We start from the raw sequence: 26,253 nt of genomic DNA on the forward strand, positions 1-26,253 counted from the left end.
CAGCCCCTCCACACTGCCTTTCTCCGCTTAGTACCTTCCCCAAGGCTGCCCTGGGGGGGGGGGCTCCACTCAGAGCTTAGGCTGCTTTGTTCCAATGGAGCAATAATACTGTGGTGGAATTTTCAAGTGTCAGAGCCTAATGAAAGGTGCTTTTGACATTGTTTTTACGTCCTGCTCATTTCCCCCAAAACAGCCGGGAGACACTGAGGCTTGCTATGCTAAGCATAGAGAGCTTAGTCTGAGCCCAGATCCTTCATTCCACAGGACTTGTCAGCCTCATGTCTGTGCAGCGGAACCAGAAAGTATGTTGTGGAGGACTGTCTAGATTGTTAATTGATGTAGGAAAGCTCAGCCCACTATGGGCAGCACTGTTCCCTAGGCAAGGAGTCCTCAACAGATCAAGAGAGGATCCCAGGAGGTGGCAACTGTGAGTCTTGGTCCACATTGCCTCATGGCACTCACCTTGCAGTCTCCACGCACACAGAGGCTGAAGGCGTCCTTGTAGGAGCAGCGTGTCCCATCATGCACCATACGCTTCATGGACACCACCTCCCCTGTCTCCTTGGACTCGCAATAGAGGTGGCATCTCTCCTTGGCTGGAAGGGAAGGGGCAGGGTGTTAGGCTGGAGCCTTTTCCAAGGAGCACCACACCAGAAAGAAAAGTCCCAGTGTTGTTAGAGCTCAGCTGCCCCACCCCAGGCCCTGGAATCTGTGCTCTGGAAGGACACACACAGAGGGACAGGTAATGGCAACCTCCTTCCTACCTTTTTGGCTTCTGAGACTTTGACTCTGATGCTATTAAGCCTTAAAAAGAGATTTTCCTAGTGATGCAGCCAGGGTGTATATATGACCCACATCCTCCATCCTCACATCCCTGCCTGATGGAGACTCTGCACTCTGCAGAGGCAAAGGGCTCTTTGCCCAGTCTCCATCTAAAGATCCTTCTTTGGATCCCTCCCTCGTTCAGGGAGGTACATTACAGGAGTGTAAATGAGTGCATCCACTGTGGAAATCAGTGTGGGCGCTCCTTAGAAAACTAAACCTATAATTTCCATGTGCTGTGCTGTGCCATTCCTGGGAATACATCCAAAGGAGTCTAAGTCAGCACACCATAGAGACGCCTGTACATCTGAACTGTTCACAAGAGCCAAGGGATGGAATCAGCTTAGGAATCTATTGGCAGAGAAATGGATAAAGAAAACGTGGTATGTACTCATGGAGTTGTATTCAGACATAGGAAGAAGACAATTACATTGTTTGCAGGAAGATGGGTGTAACTTGAGATTTATCATATTAAACAAATTAAGCCTGCCGGGGAAAAACAAGTATCACATTTCCTCTCACATGTAAATTATCTCCCACACCACATATATATATGCTTAGTGTGGGAGAAGAAAATTGGGGGGGGGCGACAGGATAAAAATACGACAGACATGTATTCAAGTGTCACAGTGAAACCATATTATTTTGTTTAATGAAGGATACTGATTAAAAAGGGAAAGAGTTGTTTTTAATCAACCAAATGCAAGTCCCCAGCATTTCCCTTGCTCTGCATTAATTTATCAGAAGCAACTGATATACTGGGTCACCAGGCTGGGTGTCCTCCAGCTCCATCAGCTCTGACACCCCTCAACCCTGTATCAGCACCTGTGAGATACAATCAGATGGCTCCAATTGGTACCCCAGGCTCACACCCAGTCCCTATCCCTGCCCAGTGCTTGGGGCAGGGGTCAGGAATCGTGTGCTTAAAACATACATGTGGAAGGGAGAAGGACTCAAATGGAATAGAACAGTCTTTTGTAATCATGCCCCCATCTGTGGGTTCCACCCACAACCGACTGAAAATCTTTGAAAAAGAATAGCATCTTCACTGACCTTGTGTGCACATTTCCTTGTTATTTTCTAGTGCAGGTTAACGACTGTGGTGGTTTGAATGCGAATGGCTCACTGAATGCTTGGTCCTCAGTTGGTGTGGTGGAACTGTTTGGGAAGGATTAGGAGGTGTGGGGAAGGAGTGGGAGGTGTGCCTTGCTGGGAGGGGTGTGTCACTGGGGGGGGGGCTTTAGGGTTCAAAAGACTCATGGGATCCCCAGTGTTTGCTCACTCTCTCCCTCATTGTTATATATAAAGATGTGAACTCTCCGCTGTTATTTCATTCCATCATCATGGACGCTAACCCTCCAAAACCTTATGCCAAGACAAACTGTATCTCTATCTCTATCCCTATGTCTATGTCTATATCTCTTCATCATAGTGTTTTATCACAGCAGTAGACAAGTAACTAAACCATTTTCATAGCATCCCTGGCATGTTAGGTGCTGCAAGCCTTTATCTTTATTACAGAAGTAGCAATTACTATTCTGGGTATTAATTCCAGAATATCTGTTTCTATGAATCTTGCTTATATAGAATATATACTGGGTGCTTTGTATTCTCAAATAGGCCCCAGAGAAAGGAATTCCTTCTCACCAGGGTGTCAGTAGTAAGAGCTGCAGCCTTCCGATCTCACGCTACATCACTTCAGTTTTCCCCTTTGATATAGCGCTTAGAAGTTCCCTTTAATGAGTTAACAGCTTGTGTTGCAGGTCATGTCCAGGGGGGAGACGTGAGGCACCTGCTTTTATCAAATTCCTATGCCTTCCTGGCTCAGAGATATGCATGCCCTATTGTCAGAGAGTTGTTGAATATGCCTGTGGGCATAAAAACTAGAAGCCTTGTGGAATGAGAAGGAACTTTTTGAAGAGCCTTTAGAAGAAACCTCAAGAGAATTTTTAGAAGGAATTTTTAGATCTGAAGAGAACTTAAAGAAAGCTTTTAGAGAAAGAACTTTTGAGGAAAGCATTTCTTAAAAAATATAGAGCCACGAGAGGAAAGCGTGTGAGAGCCGTTTATTTCCTTTTGGTCCTCAGGTCAGAACTTTTTAGCAAGTCCCTATCTGCATGATGTAGGCCTCCTGTCTGAATCCGCAGTAGTTAGGCAACATACACAAACACTCCACTCCTTTGTATAGGAACTTGAACAGTCATGGAGCTGGGTATCCTATAGTGAGGGGGCACTAAAACAGAGGGGCAATTATCAAGCACTCCTCAGCCTAACGCTACTAATTTTCCAATTCTGTAAGACACAAAATAAGTGCCATTCAATGCTTCATCTGTTTGGTTCATAGTCTCTGCCACTCACAAAGGAAAGTGATGTAAGAGAGGGTGTTTGGCGGTTGATTTCAATCACCTATGTGACACAGTCTTGAATTTCCTGGGAAGGAGCCCATTGAGGGATGGTCTTGACTAGGCTGGCCTGTGGCCATGTAGGGGATTTTCTTCATTGCTTTACCTAATGTGGGAAGACCCAGCCTGAAAGTGAGTAGCGCCGTTCCTGGGTTTGGGTCCTGGATTGTATAAAAGGGAGAAAGAGCTGAGCTCATGAATGCCTTCATGCATCCGATCTCTCTCTGCTCTTGACTGCGAATGTCTCAGGTGCCTGTGGCCTTGATTTCCCTGTTACGATGGATTGAGACCTGGAATTGTTTCCTTGAGCAAACCCTTTCTCCCTATGTTGTTGTTGTGGGTATTTTCTCACAGCAACAGGAAGGAAACTACCTATCAGAAGCCACCTGATTGCTTTGCAGGGTCAGCCTGTGCTCCCATCTCACACTTGTGGCACCAGCAACTCTAGCCCTGCTCCCTGGATGGTCACTGTAGGAGTTTGAACCCTCTAAGCTTCCCTCCCACTCTACATGGCCAGTGTTCCCTTGCTCAGGTATGGGACCCTGCGGCCACACTAGCCAGCACTGTGTCCAGTTTCTGGCCCAAGTTCACCACAGCTTTGCTCCATGCAGGATGCCCCTGCCTGCCCCACCTGGGGTCCTGTGCTGAATCCCACCTCTGCCCTCCCCAGGAAGCTCACCATCCCGGTGCTCATGGGGCAGCCAGTGGTGCTGGCCATCGCCGTGCTCAAAGTACAGGTCCCACTGGCGGCACTGCTCCTCCCGGAAGTCAGCCAGGGAGTTGGGGCAGTCCTGGGGGTTGCAGAGCTGGAAGTCGTAGGCCAGGCCGGAGCAGGTGCGGCCCCCGTTGGCTGGGCTGTGAGAGAAATCAAAGGTTTCCCTTCTTGGGGCCTCTCGAGAAAGACCTGCCCATGGATGGTATTTGTAGGAACATCCTTGCCTCTCAGGTATGGAAGGGATACCTCTACTGAGTAAAGAGACACGGCCCTGTAGGACCCGGGTAGCTCCCCAGCCAGACAGGCCTTGGGACATCAAGGCTAGAAGGAGCTGGTAGTAACCGTCCCCCTCTGTGTTCTCTTGAGAAGGTAGCATCTTCCCTGGGCATGCCACATTCATCCTGGCAGGACTGTTAAGGAACACAGATCTGTGACTGCATGTTAGCATTCTGCCTGCCTCACTGGATTATAAATCCCAGAATAATCAGAGCTGGTTGAGTCTCCCTTACAACCAGACCCTGGGCACACAGAACTAGAGCTGTCACAGCATGGCAAAAAAACCATCCAGAACAATCCTGGAATTGTGGAACTGCACATGCACAAGTCCCTAACAGACATCTGGTATAGGGCTGTGTCTCTCTGCCGTAGAGAACATAGCTTCGGTCACCCTTACTGTGCAGAGGACAGTTCTACCCCACCAGGGCCTTTTGGGTTCTAGCTCTCTGCTGGGCTCTAGCTCTCTTTCCAAAGCAAGAGAAAAATCCCTCAGGGCTGCTCAAGGGGCCACAGCGCTCCACCTTCCGGCCAGGCTCTTTGCAGGAGGGAAGCCTGGGGTCCCAAAAGTGTTCCATGTACAGATGGGGTGACCAGACACAGGTCTTCTGCCCCCGTCCTTGATAAAGACATAGGCCTTCTCCCCACATCGTAACTGCTGATCTCTTTGGCTCCCCAGAGACACTGTTTGGTTTGACAGAAACAGTGCAGCTGCCTCAGGAAACAGAAAATAGGAGTTTGTACTGACTGACTTTGTGTCAACTTGACACAAGCTAGAGTCATCAGAGAGGAAGGAGCCTCAGCTGAGGAAATGCCTCCATGAGATCCAGCTGTAGTGCATTTTCTTAGTGATCAGTAGGGAAGGCCCCGCCCATTGTGAGTGGTGCCATCCCTGGGCTGGTGGTCCTGAGTTCTATAAGAAAGGAGGTTGAGCAAGCCAGTAAACAACAATCCTCCATAGCCTCTTCATCAGCTCCTGCCTCTGGGATCCTGCCCTGCTTGAGTTCCTGTCCTGACTTCCTTCAGTGATGAACAGCCATTTAGAAGTATAAGCTGAATAAACACTTTCCTTCCCAACTTGCTTTTTGGTCATGGTGTTTTGTTGCATTAAGAGTAACTCTAACTAGTTGCCTCAATGAGACCAGACAGATTGGATATGTCCAAGTCAGCCTGCACCTGGCCCACTTAGGGGCTGGCAATCAGTTTATGATTGTATGTGACATTCTAGATTGACAATGTTTTCAAGTAAAACAAAATTAAATCACCAGATAGTCCAACAAGAGGTAAACAAATGACCCCACTGCTCATGTGCGTGAGCAGTCACAGGGCCTGCAGGGAAGGAGGGAGGGAGATAATGAGTCTGGGTCCTGGGGCATGAGTGGCAGCCCCTAACCCTGTTTCTCATCTGACTACAAAATAGCTGGCACTGTGTAGGCTGCTGGCATCCTGGGACCATAACAGCCTCCTCTGTGACCCCCCAGGTCCCCATCTCTGTCCCTTTCTACCCTCCACTCCCTAGGCCAAGAAGGGCAGAGGAAGCCTATGTCTAGAGTGGACTGTGGGCCCTCGGGTGGTGGCTAAGAACTGATGTTTCCAGGGTGCTGTGGGCTGTAAGCCAGGGAAGGTGCCCTCCCTCAGCACCCCAGCTTCCTCCTGGGGAGAAATACAGACTGGAAGGTTTGCCTTACACTCTCTCTGAACCTGGTATGCAGCAACGCTCAAGGCCCTGCAGAATCGGGCAATGTCAGGTCAACTCACTGTGGGTTGTCACACTGGCGGGTCCTGAACTTTACACCTGTGCCACAGGTGCGTGAGCAGGAGCCGAAAGGAGTCCAGGCGCCCCAGTTGCCATCTCGTTTGAGGATGTCAGGCGTCAGCCAGATGCAGTGGCCTTTAAAACAGTGCTAAAAGATAGGAAGGTGGGCTGGTGAGACAGCTCATTGGATAAAGGCCCTTGCTGCTTACTGACCTGAGAAATGACATCGTCGTGCTGTATTCTGACTTCTGTGGCACATGCCTCACCCCCCAAATTAAAAACAACAAAAGTAATTACCCAGACAAGAAGGCATTCCCTTGACCCATCTCCTATACCAGAGTTGCTGGAGAGATCTACTCCCCTCATTGGGACCGTGTCTGCAATGGCTGCCCTGAAAGCATGAGGCTTTCTGATCTGGGGGTGGGGGAGAGGCATGTAGTGTCTGATCTTCCTGTCCCAAGACCAAAGCACTTAAGTCAGACAGGCCTAGCCTTGCCTGTGACAATAAAAGGAATAGGATATCTAGGCCCACCCTTCAGGGCCTTGTCCAACCTACTCTGAACTGCTGTGCCTATGGCATATCATGGACCCAGGACAAAATGTCCCCATGTGCCTGGACAAAGATGCAACAAGATCAACAAGCCAGAGATCTTGGAGATATTTCAGGTCTAAGCAGACTTGGGGTATGGAGGAGGATCCAGAACATAGGAAGGAGTAGGAAAAACACTAACTTCCATTCTCTTATTCTTCCCAGGGGAAGAAGCTTATTAAACCCTATAAGAAGCCTAGGTTAAAAAGATTCCAAAAATCTAAAACAGTAATTTAGTATTTCAGTCCATCATAATCCAACAAATGGTTTGTTGATTTAGAATAAGAAAACATCACTCAAAATAAAGACAAGTAACAGCACAATTACCACAAATGACCCAAACTGGAAAATGGTCATTTTTTTTCTACTTGCATATATATATATATATGTGCATGCATGAGTGCTTATGTTTGTGTGCATGTCTATGTCGCATATATACTTGAATGTACGTGAAAAAACATACTTCACATGTAAGTATGAGGATGAGGGTGCATGTGTGTACTTGAGTCTGTGTAGGGCACCAGACTATGAATCATGGAAGCAACAAGACAGTTGCCACCAAGCCTGACAACCTAAGCTTGATCCCGGGCATTCATGTGGTAGAAGGAGAGATCTGACACCAAGCCTGCAGAGGCTGCCCTTCTCTGGAGTCTCCCTCTCAGAACTCTGGGTATGTGTCAAGGGCTTGATCTAATGCAGGCAGGCTGAGCAAACAGACACATGGCCAGCAGTCACGACTGAGAGATCCTGGAATGTTCTCTCTGGACCATAGTTACTTCAGCTCTCCTTGCAAAGCTTCCCTCACTTCAACACGGATGGGAGGAGATGAACTCACACACATGTTGGCTCATGTTTCTGTCAGCTGGTGGAGGAGGTGGAACTCACAGGCCAGGAGGGACACTGTGACCTTAATCCCCAGTGTGATGGTGTGGAGAGGTGGAGCTGTGAGGAGTTCATTAAGTCATGGCCCTCATGAAATGGATCAATGTCCTTATCACAAGGGATAAGGGAAATTCACCCACATGGTGACACCTGAGGGATGTATAGCTTAGTTAAGCCCGGAAGCAATCTTGGTTTAAGGTCATCTGCATATGCTAGGCCCCTAGAAAATGATTGGCTAAGAGGAGAGCACAGTATTTCACCAGAACCAATGAGAATGGGGCCTAGAATCTTGGCTGGAAAAGAATACTCTCTGCAGACTTGTGGAGAGGGTGATCTTGACAAGGGACAAACCAGAGGCCCTGGGCTGTCAAGGCTCAACCTCATCCTGTGCCTGGGAGCCACCAGGCCATATGCTGGCTTCATAGCAAAGTGGCCCATGGCTACCCGCAATGGGCAGGAAGGGGTCTTGAGATGCCACTCTGGTATGGGAAGTTCCAATCTGTGGAGTGTGATTAAAAGTAGGAACGGAGGTTGAGGTTGGGGATGAAGCTCGGTTAGCATGTTTGTCTGGTATGCAGGAATTCCTGGGTTCTTTCCTTAGGACCATATAAACATGGCATGGTGGCACATGCCTACAATCCTAACACTAGGCAGGTGGGGACAAGAAGATCAGAAGTTCAAGGTCATCCTTAGCTACATATCAAGTTTAAGACCAGCCTGGGATACATGACAGGGCATATCAAAATGGGCAGGGAAGCAAGAAGGAGAGAGCATCTGGGGCCTCCTAAGAAGACTCTTGGCCCCCTTAGACACTGCAGGGCCTGTTTCTAGTTATTATGTGGCTTAAGCACAATGCCTGGTAACCCATGAAAAGCCTTAATTCTGACTCACCTTGCCAGGTGCACACATAGTCCCATCCAATGGGGGACCTTTCTTTGTCTTGCAAAAGTAAGGGTTGTCAGGGTGGCTGCACCATAGTTGTTTGCAGGGATCAAAGGTCCGGAACTGGAAGAGAATACCCTTGGTTTATCAGGCTGCCTCCACCCTCAGCAGACCACCCAGAACGCCACCCCCTCACCCCAGCCCTATAACCTGAACTGGCCTGTGAACATGCCTGTGTGGGTGGCTGCTGCAAGCTCCGTGTGATTCTGGGGCCGTGAGGACCGTGTGCATGCAGTGTGGATATGACAGTGTCTCTGGGTATTGTTGGGCCTCCAAGTCTCCAGCCTTGGAGGCTGCCCTCCTGGTAGAACTTTGACAGGCAGATGAGAGGCAGGACATCTTTCGTGAAAACTGAGTGGGCATTCCTGTGGCCCTGGGCAGGAGTGGCAGGTGCCTTAAATGTCATCACCACAGGGCCCTGGGGACACTCGCTGTGTCCCTGCACTCACCGCAGTGCACATCATGTAACCCAGGCCAAAGTCGAATCGACACTGCTCGTTCATGGAGTAGTGCAGCCCTGGGAGCTGAGGCAAAGCTGGCCAGTCATGGGCGAAAGGATCGTCACGCAGGCAGTCATAGGAACTGTAAGGGGACACGTGGGTGCCACAAACAACCTTCAGTGGGGAAGCTGAGATCCACGATGGTGGGAAAGACTTCATAACCCTGGTCTTTAGCTGTGATGCCCCAGTTTGTCTCCTCCACCAGTTTGAGATTTCAAGACCTGGCTAGGGTATCTCCTGGCCTATTCACTGTCAGTGTTGGAACCCCCTAAGCGGGGTACTCGCTGGGCATCAGGATATCTCACCCATCCCTTGTGTGTCAGGCCAGAGGCCTCAAGGTCTGAGGCTGGACCCGGGCACAATGGGCACTGTGCCCTCTTAGAACTGAACCCAAGGAGGGATCACCCTGGGGGCCCCGGGAGGTACTCACTGCAGGTAGCGGCCAAGCTCCTGCTGGCTGCAGCGGGACCAGTGGAAGCGATGGAAGGCAGCCTGTACCAAGGGTGCCATGATGCTGCCCAGCCGTACCTCATCACCGCAGCGGTTGCCCTGCCCATCATGCTCCATGCCTAGCCTGTATGGGGACCAAGGCAGCTTGGCTGGACCCTTGCCTGAGTGCATTGACCTGCCATGTCCCCATGCCTCAACCAGGAAGGTATTTCTAACAACCACAGGGGGCATCTCAGAGCTTCTCTACTGTGATCCACTTTGACTAGAGTCATGAAGCCAGAGCTACTCTGTGAAGAGGCTATCAACCAGGAATCCCCTGCCCTGTCCCCGAGGTGGGCCACTATTTCCTGAATGCACAGTGAGGTAGGGCTGTCTATAGCCCAGAGCATCCAGGACACTCCTTCTTGCATATCCGCATCAGCTCTGCAAAACCCACAAATGCATATCTGACCTGAGACTCAGGGTCTCTACTGAGGCCTGTGCTATGCACACTTGGGAAGAGTCCTGGCTTTTTGACCCTGGGCTATCCTCTCACAGAGCTTTGGAGACCCATATACAAAAAGGCCTGATCTCAAGACTTGAATGGGATAATGGCACAAGGCCTTGACTCCCTTATGCCCTGAGCTCACTCTGCCCCCACGTGCTTTTTCTCTTTGATTTGATCTGTTCTGTCAGCTGACCTCAGGCTAGAGCTGTAGGAAAACACATCTAAGTGGCTTTTCTACATGGCTGTCCCTCTTAGGCACAGGGCAAAGTGCTCAACCAGGAGCAGAGGACCCAATTTCCCCATACAAGGATGGTTAGGCCACTTACACATGGCCAGTCTCATGAGCCACCACAAATGCAGAGGAGAAGCCATCCTCATGGTTCAGGGTGCAGCTGCGGACAGGATGACACATCCCAGTGACAGGAGCATAGCCTGCGAGGAGACAGAAGGTGGCTCCAGCCTCCAGGCTTGGAGTCCTACCCCCAGACAGCCCCAGATCTCAAAATCCCAGCTAGAACCCATCCCTAAAGCAATCCTACAGAATCAGCTGCCCCCTGCTGGTGGGACTCAGAAGATACCTGCCCTGACAGCATGCCCCCTGCCCATCACCAGAACTTGGTGGCCACTTTGCCTGTCACAGCCCACACTGCGACTGGCACAGGTCTCTGCCAGGCCTTGCCTGTCACTGTGGCAGCTCCCTGCCTGCTCTCTCCTCCTCATCCTGTGAACTGTCTCTTTCTGCTTGTCGCTGAGCTTTGACTATTCGGTTTCCATCCTTCTACCCTGCTGGGTTTTTTTGGTTGCTCTTGCCCAAATTACTCGAGACATGTGTATCCGTGATTTTTCAACCTTATTAGTAATAGCTCTACATATCGACTTATTATGATGATAGCTTTATACACAGGCTTTAAAAATTGCATTGGTATGTGTCCTGTGTGCATGTGTGTGCATGCATTTGTGTGTGTGTGTGTGTGTGTGTGTGTGTGTGTGTGTGTGCAAGCCACAATGCCTGTGTGGAGGTCAGAGTACAACTTGCTGAAGTTTCTTCCCTCCTCCTACCATACAGGTCCCAGGGACTCAACTTGTGTCCTCTGGATTGGCAATAAGTGCCTTTACCAGTTTCATTAGCCCAAAACTTTTATGTCTTCATTTTCTTATCTGTTGTTCTATCTGTTACTAAAAGGTGTCTATTAACACCTTTCAACCATGTAGTTTGGTCATTTTTTCCCTGTCTGTTGGGTTTTATGTAGTTTGAACTCTTGCATAAACAATCATTTGGTAACCTATCTCAGCATCCATGGAAGAAACTTAACCCTGAAGTTCAGACTCTGGACACGGTCTCATCTTCAGGCTGTCAAGCCCTATCTGGTCTGGTCTAGCCACCCATTCCTGACCTTCCTCTGTTCCTCAAAAGAATAGGCGTGTGTGTGTGTGTGTGTGTGTGTGTGTGTGTGTGTGTGTGTGTGTGGGTTTGTGGGTTTTTTTTTTTTTTTGAAACAGGGTTTTTTTTTTCTGTAGCTTTGGAGCCTGTCCTAGAACTCACTCTGTAGACCTGGCTGGTCTTGAACTCACAGAGACCCTCCTGTCTCTGTCTCCTGAGTGTAGAGATTAAAGCTGTGCACCACCACTGCTCAGCAGTTGTGGTTTTCTGTTGTTGTTTGCTTTTTGGAGGGGGTAGAATGGGGATCAGGGAAATGATGCAGGCTCTGGTGATTTTCTGGAGCCAGAAGGTCAATACTACCGACCACTCAGGCAGCTAAGGTAGTCACAGCCCCTCCACATCCTGCCTGTCTTCTCTAGGCTAGGCTTCAGCTGTTGGGAGTCCCTTGCCAGCTCCAGCTTCTTTCCCAGCATTTGAGGCACAGGACTAACCTTGCATGCCTGAGGGCCCGAAGTCCTGACGTGTGAGGAAGATGGCATGATCATGGTACTCGTCATGGTCTGTATCGGGCTTCTGCTGGAGGTAGGCCCAGCGGCAGACATTCTCCAGACTCTGAGAGGGGTTTCCAATCTCAATGAGGTTCATGGACTACAGTGGGTGGAGAAAGACAGAAGAATGGAGTGGTGTCTGGAAGATGACTAGCGGCTGAATAGCTAGTTGTGCTGACAGAGCCCAGCCCTTGGGGATCTGGTCCAGGGGCCACTCAGCTCCCTGCCGGGTCACTCCATGCCTTGCCCTCCATTCAGCCCTGTTCTGTTGAATGGAAGAGAAGATTCCTGATTAGAAGCAGGACCCCATTTGCCCTAGACTGGGTGTGTGTGTGTGTGGGGGGCTCCTCACCATGCCACCCAGGCCCTTCTGCAGACAGCTCACAACTGGCACCTTGCTTCTCTAGTACTAATGACTGAAGAGCAACAAAAGAATGCATGCATGTTGAACACAAAGGTTTGGTCTATTAACCATTCTCAGTCCTACCTACAAACAGGGGAGGCTACCACCATGGCCCTCGGGCCTGCCGGGCTGTCTTTCCCACTTGCCTCATTTAGGAGTCAAGCAATTCTGAGGCGTGTTACTGTCACTTGCATCCATAAGAATTCTGAGCAACACACTCCGTCTTTTGTGGGAGTCGTGAGCACTCCAGGCCAGGGCACTAGCTGGCAAGTGAAAGACAGCAGCTAGCTGACCGGCATGCCCTACACCAGTGTGGGAAAAGAGCTCCAGCCAAGTCTTTGACGAGCCTGAAGAATCCAGCCAGGAATACCCACTCAGGTATTAGTGAGCAGGCAGGGGATGGGACCGGAGGCAGGAGCCAGGTTGACGCAGGGTAAGAGCAAATGGGTCAATACTAAGCAGACAGAACCTCATCCCCACCCCCAAGAGGTCCTGGCTTTGAAGAGGTTGGGTTGAAAACTCGGGTATCTTCAGGGGTCATGTCCACTGAACACTGGCCCATGGCTGGCATTCAAGAACAGAGGCCCAGGCTTGCCAGACCAAATGTCTCGGATGAGTCTGCTGTTAATGTAAAGTTTACAAGCTCAGTGGGTACAGTGCCAGCCCAGAACACAAAAGCCTGGGTTCAATGCCCAAGCACCTCCCAACCCAATAGTTGGGTTGGCTTGAATGAAAGTGACTTTAGTGGACAGAAAAAAATTCCACCCCTCTCCCCAAGTCACTCATTTAAGAACTTCTGAATAAAGGCAGTCCCTCCCGTGGAAGGACCCCCTTTCCGTTTTGAAGATACTGCGGTGGACAGGACACCCCACCGTGTTGCAGACTGGACACTGCTGATGACATTCTTTCCTCAAGGCTGGGCTCCAGTCCTGAGCCTCTCTTGGCAGACAAGGTGATTTCACTGCCGTGGCAGGATAATTTATTGAAATATTGATTTGTGTTTTTGTTCTTGTCTTGTTTTGTTCTCTGTCTGTTCCAAGAAGGCAGACTGTTACCAGTGTTCCCTGGCCCCAAGGGGTTCATGCTATGGGGACAGAGCTCAAGAGGACTAGGACCCATTTCCTAGCTTTGGAATCCCAAGAACAACCTCTAGAGGGCAGAGTAGAGGCAGCTTTGGGGAGCATTGTCCCAAACAGGAGCTGCACTACAGAGGGGGACCCCAAGAAAGCAGGACTTCAGAAAACAGCAACAATGTGTTGTGCCCTGTGAGCCTTGATGTACAGGCAGGCACCCCGAGAAGTAAAGCATCCAGGCACCCCAAGCGACAAGGTGTGGGTAGTGCATATATGGCCATCCCTTGATATCTGCTGAGGGAGTGTTTTTAGTACTCAGCGAATACCACATTGGTAAATGCTCAAGTCTCTTCTATAAAAGGATGCAACATTTACATAGAACCTCACACCTCCTTCTGTATCCTTTACATCAATTCTAAATGACTTATACCATGTACCACAGTATAAGTGCTGAGTGCATAGTTGTTAGACTGATTGTTTAGGGAATAACAACAAGATAAAAGCCTGCATATGTTCAATACAGATGTCATGTTTCCTCCTGATTATCCTCCATCTGTAGTTGTTGGAATTGGCAGAAGCAGGGCTGGGGGTGTGGAGAACCAACTGTAACTTCTCCCAACCTTTTCAAGGTTTGGCCTATCTCAAGCAAGCACCAAGGACCCAAGGGACAGGTTTCTTGTTCTTACTCGGTCTGGAGCATTTTAGGGGGTCACAGAGTGCCCTGCCCAAAGGCAGTGGTAAGGACAGGATCCATGTGCATTTTAGAAAGACCTGGTTCTTGCCAGAAAGGGTGGAGTCAGGAAGGGGAAGCAAGTGTGGCCATTGTACTGACAGAGGGCTCATCATCTGGGTGTATTAGGCGGCAGGCAGGAGATGTCAGGGCCAGGGGGTGGAGACAATGAGGCAAGGATGAAGGTAGTTTCTGGCTTTGGCACAGGATGGTAGTGGACACAAGGAGGAGGATGTGTGGGGGCTGCCTGACAGCTTAGCAGGGAGGGTGTGGGATCTATTTGGTCACAGTGCTGGGGACAATCCATCATGAAGACAGTCTTTCTTGTACAATGTGCTTACCTGCTGAAACCTCCAGGGAGTACCTCCTGCCTGCTTCCCAATGTATAGAACCTAATACTGAACAGACCAGAACTCTTCCTCCAGCCCAAGGGTCAGCTGGAACCTAAGCTAAGCTAACAGAACAGAGGTTTAAGGGACTGAAAAAATCAGCTGACATGCCTTTGAAGCACAAAGAAGTTGCTGCTTCCTTCCTCGGGCCCCTTTCCTTCATCCTACTCCCCCCCCCCCCCCATTTTACGGGACCCATCAGAGAACTTGCTCCATGTGTCCTTAAAGACTCCTCTCCTGAGTCTAGAGAGATGGATCAGTGACCAAGAGAACATACTGCTCTTGCAGAGGACCTGAGCTCACAATTGCCTGCAGCTCCAGCTCCAAGGACCCTCTGGTCCCTGATTTTTTTTTTCATGCATATACTCTCATGCACATACCAGCCCCTAACTACCTTTACACATATACACATAATTTTAAAAAAAAAACTTTAAAAAATCTCTTCTTGAGGCAGAGATATCTGGGACAACTAGGCAGGTCTGGGTCCTTGAAGGAGACACAAGCTGGCTGTGGGCAGGGCAAGGTGCCAACTGCCAAAGGCAGTCTAATTGCCTTTGGGACAGCTGCAGGAGCCCTGCTAGAAAACCCTGGATCCACAGTGGGTGCTGGAAAACACTACTGATCCTGTATACACTGTGTTTTCCCTACATACGCATACTTATGATAAACCTTGACCTTTTGGCTTCTTTCTAGCCCATTAGCATCCAGGGTGTCTACCTCTGCACCTGCATGAGGTGATAATTCTGGTAGGATGGAGTGAAACAGTGCCTGACTTCAACAAGTTCCCCAGAACAGTATGTAATTAAGCATTGTAAACTTTTGTTTCCGGAATTTTCCATTTAATATTTTCACATCACAGATGGCAGGTGTTCTGGATAGAAAGTAACACCGAAGATAAGGGAAACCTTCCTTTTTCTCAAGTCTGGATCCCTTGTGGAAGTCACAAAGGCTTCAAGAGTTGCTTGTTTCACTGGTCGTGGCCATCTGTCTCTCTCAGCTCCGGAAGCATCCAACACCCGGATCCTACTCACTGGCGTTTTCTAGGAAAGTCTCTGTGTACCTGTTAACAGCTGTGTTGAGTGGGGATGACTGAGCAGGAACAATCCTTCCGGGGAGGTCTGGCTGACTCCGTAGGCCTGTGTGGAGGAGCTTGGGGGCTGGAGCAGAGGGGTGGCACTATGTCCACTGTTTGAAAGTGGACTATGGCATATCCACTCCCCGAGGCTGAGTGGTAGCTGGAGGGTCTATCTCCTGATGCAATGAGGGCTTGTTATCTGGGGCATGGCTCTCCACAGTGATAACAGTTCCATGACTCTGACCCCAGTGTGGGGACCCTAGATTGGCCATGGCCACTGTGCCTGCAGTGTGCATTTGTGGAAACGTCCCAGGAGCCAGGGCGTAGAAGTCCTGGTGGGGGCCTGACCCTTCCCTTCCCATTGATGAGTCCAGTCTCCAAGCATAGAAACTGAGAGGCCTCCAAGGTGGCGCACTGAATGCCACACAGGGACCTCAAGGTGAGTGGCCATCCTCCTAGTGTGGGCTTTGCTACCCAAGACCGCCGATTGTTGCATGGCCCCTCTCTAGATACACTGTGTGCTATTATACAGGTCTGTTCATGTTTATGCATGTTTATCATACATGTTTAGCAAAAATGGAGTGGATGAATTAATGAATGAATGAACAAGAATAAATATACACATACTGAAGAGTCATGCTGGGACAGGGACGAAGTACAGAGCCCAAAGGGCTGTGGGAAGGACAGATGTGTCTAGATAAAGAGGGCCGGCTGCAGGAACATCCCCAGGAACTCCTGAAAAAGGGCTCACCAGCAAGCTGGTGGCAACAGCTAATTCTTCCTGTGTGCTCATGGCCTTCTGGTTCTCTGAGGCCAAACCTCACATGTATCTCATTTAAATTTCACAAGTGCCTAAGCCATAAACACTGTCACTATCCTAACTCCCAGATGAGAAACTGTATCTCGTACCATTGACCCCAATCCCACAAGTAGGGGGAGGTGGAGGTGGAAGCCATACAAAGGCCAGAGGAAGTTCTGTCCCCCAGGTAAGTCCTTCCAGAGAAAGGAAGGGCAGGCTCCAGATGCATCCACCAGGTGGCGCTGCTGCTACAAAAATGAAGTGTCAGGACCCTGAGAGAGGTGGGCCGGCTGGGGAGCAATGTCTGCTCCTCCAGGCTGGGCTGCAGACCCGACTTGCAGAAGGGCAGTGGTAACCCTCTAGGCCCCAGACACAGCCTCTGGGGCCTCACCCTAAACAAACCAATTAAGACTTGTGCAAGAAGTTGTATTCCAGCCTCTGCTCTCTGACACGTGGACTGTTTGTGGTGGAATGAACTGAATTATTTATGTTCTTCCCTCCTTCAGTCAAGGAGACAGGAAAATGGCATCTGCCGCCTGGAGGCCAGTCTCCACATTTGGCAACAGGGAAGCTCTGCAGGGTGGGTGCTGACATGTCTGTGAGTACACTGGACACACAACCAATCCCAGAGCCGTGGACAGGTAGCCCAGAGCTGCAGGGGTGGGGCACACAAGTCGGCGCCTTTTTCTCTGGGCTCCTCTGACACAATCTGAGCACTCAGCCTGGAGCGCAGGGGCTTTCACCTGTGACAGGGTGGGCAGGGCACACAGCTGGCAATAGTCAGTGTTATGTCCATCTGACACTCTAAGATCACCTGGGAGAGGCACCTGTGAGTGGGGCTGCTGGAGACTGTCCTGATTCTGTTCACTGAGGTGGGAAGACACAGCCACCAGGATGGCGCAATTTCCTGACCGGAAGGCTGGACTGTATATACAGAGAGCAGACCTGAACAGAGCTAAACGTTGGTTGCTCTTGCTTTTGACTGCTGATGTGATATGGGCCATAACCTGGAACTGTAAACTGAAATAAAATCCGCAAGTCGCTTTGGTCAGAGTATTTTATCACAGTGACAGAAAGAAACCAAGACACAGCCCATACCCACAAGTTCTCCTTGTCCTTGTCTATTCAGGCAGTGGCTGTGTGGCCCACTCAATAGCACTACTTCAGGTTCCAAGGCTACCTGGCTTTAGTTGGTCCCAAATCCATCCCAGAATGTCCTGGCCTCAGGCAGCCTCAGACTAGCCCTCCCAAACAGACAGGGAACAGGAAAGCATGCACAGGGGTGAGGATCCCTTGAGTGGCGCTCACTTCTCCACCTCAGTATTGCTGGCCTTTGGGGTCAGTTAACCTGTGTGTGTGTGTGTGTGTGTGTGTGTGTGTGTGTGTGTGTGTGTGTAGGGGAGAGGCGTTCTGTCCTGAAAACAGCCGAAGTGTCTCTAAACATCACCTCAAGTCCATGAGTAGGGGACAGAGTAGCAGAGTCACCCTTGGTTGGCAGCGTTGGCTACAGAGGGGCTGGGGTAGCTCGTCCAAGGACTGTGCCCTCTGACCCACTAGCATGACAAAGTGGGATATGAAACAAAGGGACAAAGTGGCTGCCATGTGTGACCCCCCTGGAGCCTCACTGTCATGGATGGTGACAGTGATTATGGCTGTCCTCTTATCCTGAGGGATATCTACCAGGACCCCAGCAGGGTGCCTGAAATAGTGGGCTGCGCCAGGCTCTGAGAGTACTAGGCATGTGTTTCCTCTCAGACACATCTCCCTGTGACAGAGTGTGACTTACAAAGGAGCCACCCAAAGATGAACAAGACCCCTAAGATGGAGTGATTGAAACACTGTTCTGACACGTGTATGAGTGCTCTCTGAGTAGAAACCTTCAAATCACAGGGCACTGAAGCTGGGGAAGGAGCCTCCATAGAGGATCCAGGCTGGGAGTGGTACAGCCCTGAGGGGAGGGACTGACAGTGAACCCCAAAAGTCTCTCACTGCCCTCCATGATGGCAGCCATTGCTGCCAAGTGTTGGGGTCCCACGGATTTCCTCTTACTGGAGAAACCAAAGCTGTGACATGAAGTAACTCATTCAAGGTCCCACAGTACCAGGGGGCTGGCACAAATGCCAGGAACTGGCTCGACGGTTCCACACAAGCTCTACTGTGTCCAGCCTGGCTGCCTGAGTAACCCCCAAGGCTGGGGACTTCTGCTCCCAGCTGTGGCGCACAAGGTAATGTGGGTGGCTCAAAGGTCACGGTATAGGTGCCTCGTAGATCTTCAAGAAGAAGGAGGGCAGGAAGGCGTGCCCTTCTGAGAAAACCAAGCTATCAGGACAGGGTTCAAAGCTGAGTGGCCTCTTGTCATGTTCTAAAAATTGGAATTCACATGTTGGAAACTAATTTCTAGTACAATATTATTAATATGTGGGACCCTAGAACGTCGTCAGGCTAGGAGGACAAAGTCCCCTGAACTGCAGTGGCTTTCATATAGAATTGATCTGAGGCCTGTCTCTTCTGCCACCCTGTGAACATGCAGCTGTCTGTGAGGACTCCGGATCTGCTGGCATTCTGAACTTGGAACTCCTCTCAGGCTTCAGAACTATGGGGTATGAACTTCTGTTTACTAAGTATCCAATGTAAGCTCTATTTGTTACAGCAGCTCAGATGGACTAAGACACCCTTCCCCCCCCCCAGTGGCAGTGTCTAGCCCTGATACCTTCTCACCTACTCTACTCTAGACCCAAAGGCATCTATCTGGGTGAGGAGGTGTGCCAAGAATGACTAGGGACTGACCGTTATGTCTTGCTCCCATCGGGATGGTGAGGGCCTTTCCCAGGTTAGTATAGACTGTGTGTGGCTCTGCAGGGTCCCTGATGCAAGGCTATCTGGAAGAAGCCACCGCTTCGCATCCTGGCTCCACCCTCGTCTCTGGCCCCACTGTGGATGGACAGGTGATACCCTGGGACACGTGGCAAGAACACAGTGGTGCCTCGGCTACAAGGCTTTGGGCTGTGTAGTTCTTTCCTCACAGAATGCCTCTTCCTTCTACTGACAGACCAAGAATGTATGACCTTTCACCCTGAATGCTGACAAATTCCAACAAGCATCTCATACCCTGTCTTGAGCTGGCCTTCACAAGATACCTTGTGTCCTCGGAATGTCCCCAAGTCTCTCATCTCCATTTCCTTTGATTTCCATCATCCAAGGAAATATTTAAAATGAGAACACTTGAGTAGCTTTGGTTCCTTCTCAAAAAATCAATTGAAAAGCCAGTTGCTATGCAACCCACGAGCGCGGCTGATGCTCGGCTCCCTGGCTGGTGGCATATTGTGTAAAATAAGATAATCTCTTTTCTTCTTTTTTTTTTTAAAGAAATGGAGAAAAATGTTGTTTTAGGAAAAACTTGAGATAACTCGGATGCCTCCCATAAGCTTGAGATAAACAACATGCCACTCGTGTAAGTATTGTCAATTTTACCCCTACTGGAGCCTAGTGGGACCTGGAACAAGGCAGGGAGGGACCAGGAGGAGGGGTCTGGTACATTTCCAGTGACAACTAGGGATGAATAATAGGAGCTGTGAGCCTGTGCCACTTTCTGCCAAAGAGCAGGTGATGTCTTCACACCCCAGGAGCGCATTCTGACTGTGGTAGACACAACTTAGTACCTCCTGGCTGCAGCCACCTTTGTTTGTAGGAGCTTAAATTCTTCCAGAGAGGAAACCTCATTCTTTTTATTAGTTACCTGTTCTGTTGTTGTGACAAAATACCTGACAAAGGCAATTTAAAGGAGGATTTATTTTGGCTCTCAGCTCAAGGGGACATGAAATGGAAGGGAAGTCACCATGGCAGGAATTTAGGGCAGCTGGTAGCATGACATCCACAATCTGGAAGTTCCATTTGCTTTCTCCTTTGCATTCAGCCCTGGACCCGGGCCTACATAATGGCACCACCCACATTTAGGATGGGTCTTCAAACTATACGTTATTAACCAAACCTAGAGAATCCCAAAGACTTGTTTCCATGACAAATCCAAATCCTGTCCAGTTGACAATCAAGTTTAACCATCACAGTCCCCAGCAAGAACCCAGAGTTCCCATGCAGAACACCTTCCCAGGATTCATGTGTTGCTATGAACAATGTCCCACCCCCAGGGTCCCATCTAACAGCCCAGCTTTGCTTTCGCTATTATTGAGTCTACGTGGGGTGAGGGTAGGGGCAATAGGCACTGAGCCTCTTGGCCCTCAGGTCTCTGCCTGGACACTCTGTCCAAAGTCTGCTTCACCTCATTGTGTTGGTTTCATGGTGCTGGCATCTTGTCTGTCACTGAACAAGGCACAGCTGTATTACTCTTGTTCCTGCACACCCCAGAGTGGACTCGGGAGGCCAGAGGTTCTGAGCCTAGGGTGCATCTCCTACAACCATGGCACTCTTTGAAAATCACAACACTGAATCTTGCCCCGAGAGCTACACAAGACATTCTGAGACCCGTGGCTGAAGACACTGCCTGCACAAGGTAAGTGTAGAAATGAGAAACTTTCATAAGTAACTAGAGGGAGTGAGATTCTTGGGAAATTTATGGAGTTTAATCATAAAAAAATACAGGGATTTTTTTTTAATATCTTGGGCTCAGCCATATTTGCCTTGTCTAATAATTTATCTGCAGAAGTTATTGTGGAATGATCAAGTAGGGCTAGAGGCTGCATTCTTGCTTGGCCAGGCTCTGTGGGTCCTGCTAGCTGTCCTGGAATGGAGCAGCCCTGTCCTGTGTGGCCTGTGGCTCCAGGAGGTACACAGCCCTCCTTGCAGATGCTGCTTGTGGCCTTGCAGCCTAGGGCTGTTTGTCCACAGCTGAGCACCAAGCCACTTGCTATTTAGCTCTACACTGTCCCCTCAAGGGGTGTGTTAAAGGCTTGGCCACTAGTTGATGTGCCATTGGAGGGAGTTAGGTCAGTGTTGCAACATCAGCTTTTGTCTTTGCTTCCCAGCTTCTTCGCATCTCTACTCTGGAGGCGAATACCCTTCACTTACTCCACATTCCTCCACATTGTTCTGTCACTAAAAGTCTCAAAACCATGGGTTGAACAGCCAGAGTCTGAAACCTCTGAAATCATAAGCTCAGTTGCATTTTTCCTTCTTTTAAGTTATCTGTCTCAGATATTTTGTTTCAGCTCCTAAAAGCTAACTAACACACCTCTGCAGTTTCTTCCAGGTCCTGGTCTGAGGATGTTCATTTCTACTCCAAGCTTTCTCCATGAAGCCCAGCTGTGATCTATATTCACTCTCTCCCCTCCACACAGCTCTGCAGATAGGTAGTCCAGTACCACGTCCTACTAACATGATCTCCTTATTTGCATTTCTACATCCAGGGTACCAAGATTTCCAAGCTGAACCCTCTTCCTGTCATAGTCCAGGAGTGTTCCATTCCAGAGACCGGGGCAGTAAACTGTCCCTGAACCATCTTGCCACAGGACACACACCTGCTCTGAAATGTGCCTGTTTGTAATGCAACCCAGAACCATCCCACCAAATATCCAGTTCTTAACCTGGAAAAAACCAACACCTCTCCTCTCTCCATCTTTCTAGAAGAAACAGTGTTCTGTGTTGTTTATTTCTCTGTCATGAAAAACGTACCCTTTCTTTCTGTATGTCCTATATCTGTCTCACACTACCTCAGAGACATTACTGTGATGCAGGGGACCTTAAGGAATTATGTCTATGTGTGTGGCTGCATGTGAGTAAATGTGAACCATGTACATGTCAGATCCCACACAGAGGCCAGGAAAGGGAGTCAGTTTCCCAGGAACTGGAGTTTCACTCAGTTGCGAGTCACCTTGTAGGCGCTGGGATGCAAACCTGGTCCTACGCAGGAGCACTTTAGCCTCTAAGCAGGGACCTTTGCTCTCTAACTCATCCCCACTAGGAGGTGGCATTGGGTCACAGTGTTTGCATCTGAAATTTCAAAGTCAGACGACATAAATGATGGTGGTCCCGTGCAATGATGCCACCTAGTGACATCACGGCTGTCTTGGTCTGAGTACATCGCAATGTACAATGGCAAATTGCCTGCTGACACGTTTCTCAGGATCTGTGCCCACTAAGTGACCAGACTGTGTTTATCCTTATCACTGAAGTTTTCACTCCATGGATTTTACAATGAAGTCTCTTGGGTTTTAATAGGAAACAGTTATAATTTTATCTGCTTTACTCAGATATTAGTTTCCTGTCATTTAAATCTAAGGAAAAAATTTAGACTCTCAATATGAGAAGCACTTATGTGTCAATAAACTCATATGTCTTGATTGTTTACACTTGAGTGAGTGTGAGTTTGTGTGTGTGTGTGTGTGTGTGTGTGTGTGTGAAGGCAGGAGGTCAATGTCAGGTGTCTCAACCTTATTTTTGAGTCGGGGTCTACCCCTGGACCTAGATATCATTAGTCTAGCTTTGATGGCTGGTCAATGATCTCCGGGAATCCTCCTGTATGTGCTACCCCCATGCTGGGGTTATGGACACATCCCACCACACTCAGATTGCTTGTAAACAAATGCTAGGGATCCAAATTCAGTCCTCGAGTTTGCATGGAAGGACCCACTTATAGCTAGTTTTACTGCTACTGACTCCTAGGTGGCATTTTCCAAGGCAAATTCTGTGGACTGTCACTGTCCAGAGAAAAGGAGTCCACTGTGAAACAGGTTTGAAGAACAAAGTGTACCAATGTGTCCCATAGAGCTTCACCATGCATGTTCCAAAGTTCCCGGCACAGGCCGCCACGGGGAGCACCTGCTTTCCTTGCTTTAGGAGCACCACCCCTCTTTTCCTGTGTAAACATCTATTGCCACTCGGCTGCACAGAACATCACCAGGGGAATTTGCCCCTTCCCCACCTTTAAATAAAACATTGGCAGTCTACCTATCATCCCTCAGGACTTTTTCCAAAACTTTAAAAACAAAAGAGCCTCCCGCCTTCTATGCACTGGTCACCATGTTCTGCCCATCTGTCTTATCTCACTGAAGGTCTTCCTTGGCTGCCACCTCACATGGCCCACTCCCCTGTGCAAACAATTCTCGTGTCCATCTCAACACTCCAGGTTTCCTTGGGATTCCAGGCCCATATGCTCACCTCTCCTGGCCACCTCGACTGGGCCACCAAGCACCCAGCACACCTCAAGTGAGCTCCTGGGCTTCTCCCTACATCAATACCACACCTTGTACTTTCTGTCTTAAGTATGTTAGTCAGTCTTCTGTTACTTTGATGAAATGGCCAAGACAATGAACTTTGTAAACAGAAAGGTTCATTTAGTTCATTGGTTTTAGAGATTCAATGTCCTAGAGCCTTGCTGACATGTCCTCTGAAGAGGGGAACACACCTAAGGCTCAGGGGACACAGCATAAGAGAGGTCAGAAAGATGGCAAGAGCCAGAAGATCGGGAATTTTGCCATGAGACTGTGTCTCCTAGTAACGTCAGAAGAACCCACGACGTCTCACCAACATGACTGTCTAAACATGAGCTGAACGATGCAGGAGAGATGTTGAGCCTCAGCCTACACAAAGAACTACAGGCAACTACGGGATGCTGAGAGCAGGAGAAGCAGTCTTCCCCAGGGAAGAACATATCAATCGGTTATCCAATGCTAAATGGTCAGCCCTGAAAACACACATACAAGTCTAATTATTTAGACTGGACAGTTTATATTTGTGAGTATCTGTGTGCATATATATAAATGCATATAACAACAATTAATGAAAAAGAGGCCATGAATTTGAAAAAGAGCAAAAAGGGATATGTAGAAGTGTTTGGAGGGAGGAAAAGAGAGGGGGAAATGATGCAATTACAATCTCAAAAGTAAATTCTTCAAAAGACATAGAATATAAATGCATACAAAAATTAAAGTTTATGATTTTGTTTGTAAAGGAAAAGCAGGGGGAAGTCAAGGGCTTCACCATTTCCAGCCTGGATGAGCTACATTTGCTGGTGTAGTGTCACTCATTTCAAGGAACTATTTAGCGAGGAGAGCACAAAAGAACGCATGTTGGTGTATTTTGACGTCATCCTCCTTCAGTGCCTGTGTTCAGTGTGACTCTGCCCCCACAGCAGTGTGCCCACAATAGAGTGTGAATCCATTTCCCCAGTTAAATGGAGGTAATCTCATCTCCATCCTTCCTGCCAAAGGCCTGGAAGTTACCAAGACAGCAGAGGATCCAGCCCAGGATAGAAGAGCTGGAGTGACCTGGTCTGGGGAAGTAGGGCTGGATCCCTGGAGGCAGGAGCAAAGCGTCACTTGGGTGTCACAGACATCAAGGCCAGAAGCATCTTGGAGAGGAAAGTGTGTGTTTGGCTTACATGTACTGATCGCAGTTGATCACCGAGGGAAGTCAGGGCAGGAGCTCAAGGCAGGAACCCAGAGGCAGGAACCGAAGCAGAGGCCGTGGAGGAATGCTGCTTCCTGACTCGCTCCTCGTGACTTGTTAGGCTTGATTTCATATATCATCTGGGGCCACCTGTCCAGGGGTGGCAGGCTGAACCCTCCCATAGCGACCATCAGTCAAAAGAAATGTCCTACAGACTTGCCCACAGGCCAATCTTATGGAGACATTTTCTCAGCTGAGGTCCCTCTTCCCAGATGATCCTGGCTTGTGTCAAGTTGGCAAAAAACTCATCATTACAAGACTGTTAGGGGGTGCTTACAGCAGTGCAGAATCTGCCCACAGCTTCCGGGTGGAGCTGACGTCCCCCCGGGCTTTCCCTGCTCCCAGGAGAAGTGTGATGTAGGGATGTAGGTTTCATTACAGTTGTCACTCAGTAACCTGGATGAGAGGGCTTGGCTTCAGCCCTCCCCCGACCTGGGACACCCAAATTTATGGGTGCACAAACCCCTTATCAAACCAAGTCATCTGCATTTGCAGTTCTACATTCTTCCCTGTCAGTTTTAAAAATTGTTTCCAAGGGTTGGGGTTGTAGCTTAGTTGGTAGAGCCCTTGCTTAGCATGCCTGAAAGCCTGGGTTCAATCCCCAGCACCACATAAAGACAGGGTGCTAGCACATGCCTGTAACCCAAACACTCCAGAGATGAAGGCAGGGAGGTCAGAAGTGTAAGGTCATTGTTGTGAATTTAAGGCTAGCCTGGGCTACGCGAGAACCCCTCTCAAAAACAAAACAACACCACAAAACAAAACTTTTCAAAGTGGTTCAGTTGTTTTTAAGTTTTGAAGTATTCTCCTGCCACCTATGACCAGGCTTGGGACACCTCCCTGGAGCACATTGTGGGAAAGGCTTTAGTTTTTAATTATAGAAAATTCATTGACATTTTTGTTACCGCTTAAACTCTTGTGTCATTTTAAAGCACTCTCCAGTTCCACAGGGAAGAGACACAGCCTTCTGTATGACAAGGACAAAGGACATCATAACTACTGCTCTTGATTTGTCCCTGCTTCGACTCTAAACATGCAAATCTTACAGAGTGTGAACACAGTAAGAAACATCCCCTCAGTTAGCTTTTGGCCGATCCCTCCTTTTTGCCTACTGGCTTTCTTCAGAACATTGTATGCGAGCCGAAATAAATCCTTCTTTAAATTGCCTTTGTCAGGCGTTTTGTCACAGTAACAAGAGTTAACTACAGCCCTCCAGGACTGTGGGGGAAGGGGCTCAGGATTCAAGAGCAGGAGAAAGCAGACAGGCTCAGAGAGATCTGGTGGAGCTGAAGATCCGAGGTCTGATGAGAGCACAGGTTTTAGACATGGCCAGAGATGGATGAAGGGTACATGAGCCAAGAATGTCAGAAACATGGATGGATACAGCAAATAATATGAGCATGTTTTTCGTAACATACAAACCATCCAGAACCGGGATCTCCTCAAAGACAGAATCCCAGTCTCAGCTCACTCTCACTTTAGTCTTGTGTGTCTGTCTACACTCAGGGCTGCCAATTCCACACCCTGGGGCAGGCTTGTTCGTGAATCTGCTGAGACTCTCTAGTGAGGCTACCATGAGCCTGCTTGCTGCCTCCCTCTTTCCCACCGGCAGAGACTATAGCAAGGATTCCTCCGGT

General features: G+C 49.1%; 2 protein-coding genes across 2 annotated transcripts in view; one reads left to right on the top strand and one right to left on the bottom strand.

The window, feature by feature from the left end:
• Positions 1-26,253, top strand: part of Canx (calnexin) — a 1,018,992-nt gene that overhangs the window by 558,541 nt on the left and 434,198 nt on the right. The window lies entirely within an intron of this gene.
• Adamts2 (ADAM metallopeptidase with thrombospondin type 1 motif 2) overlaps positions 1-26,253 on the bottom strand; it is a 193,194-nt gene that overhangs the window by 15,109 nt on the left and 151,832 nt on the right. Inside the window, exons 6-13 of the mRNA XM_051180771.1 lie at positions 11,691-11,847; positions 10,145-10,250; positions 9,312-9,455; positions 8,831-8,963; positions 8,331-8,444; positions 5,971-6,116; positions 3,904-4,079; positions 463-596 (exon numbers count right to left, since the gene is read on the bottom strand). Coding sequence (XP_051036728.1) covers positions 463-596; positions 3,904-4,079; positions 5,971-6,116; positions 8,331-8,444; positions 8,831-8,963; positions 9,312-9,455; positions 10,145-10,250; positions 11,691-11,847 — 1,110 coding nt within the window. The remainder of the gene's footprint in view (positions 1-462; positions 597-3,903; positions 4,080-5,970; positions 6,117-8,330; positions 8,445-8,830; positions 8,964-9,311; positions 9,456-10,144; positions 10,251-11,690; positions 11,848-26,253) is intronic.

This window comes from Phodopus roborovskii, unplaced genomic scaffold (genome assembly GCF_943737965.1).
Source record: "Phodopus roborovskii unplaced genomic scaffold, PHOROB, whole genome shotgun sequence".
Lineage (NCBI taxonomy): Eukaryota > Metazoa > Chordata > Mammalia > Rodentia > Cricetidae > Phodopus > Phodopus roborovskii.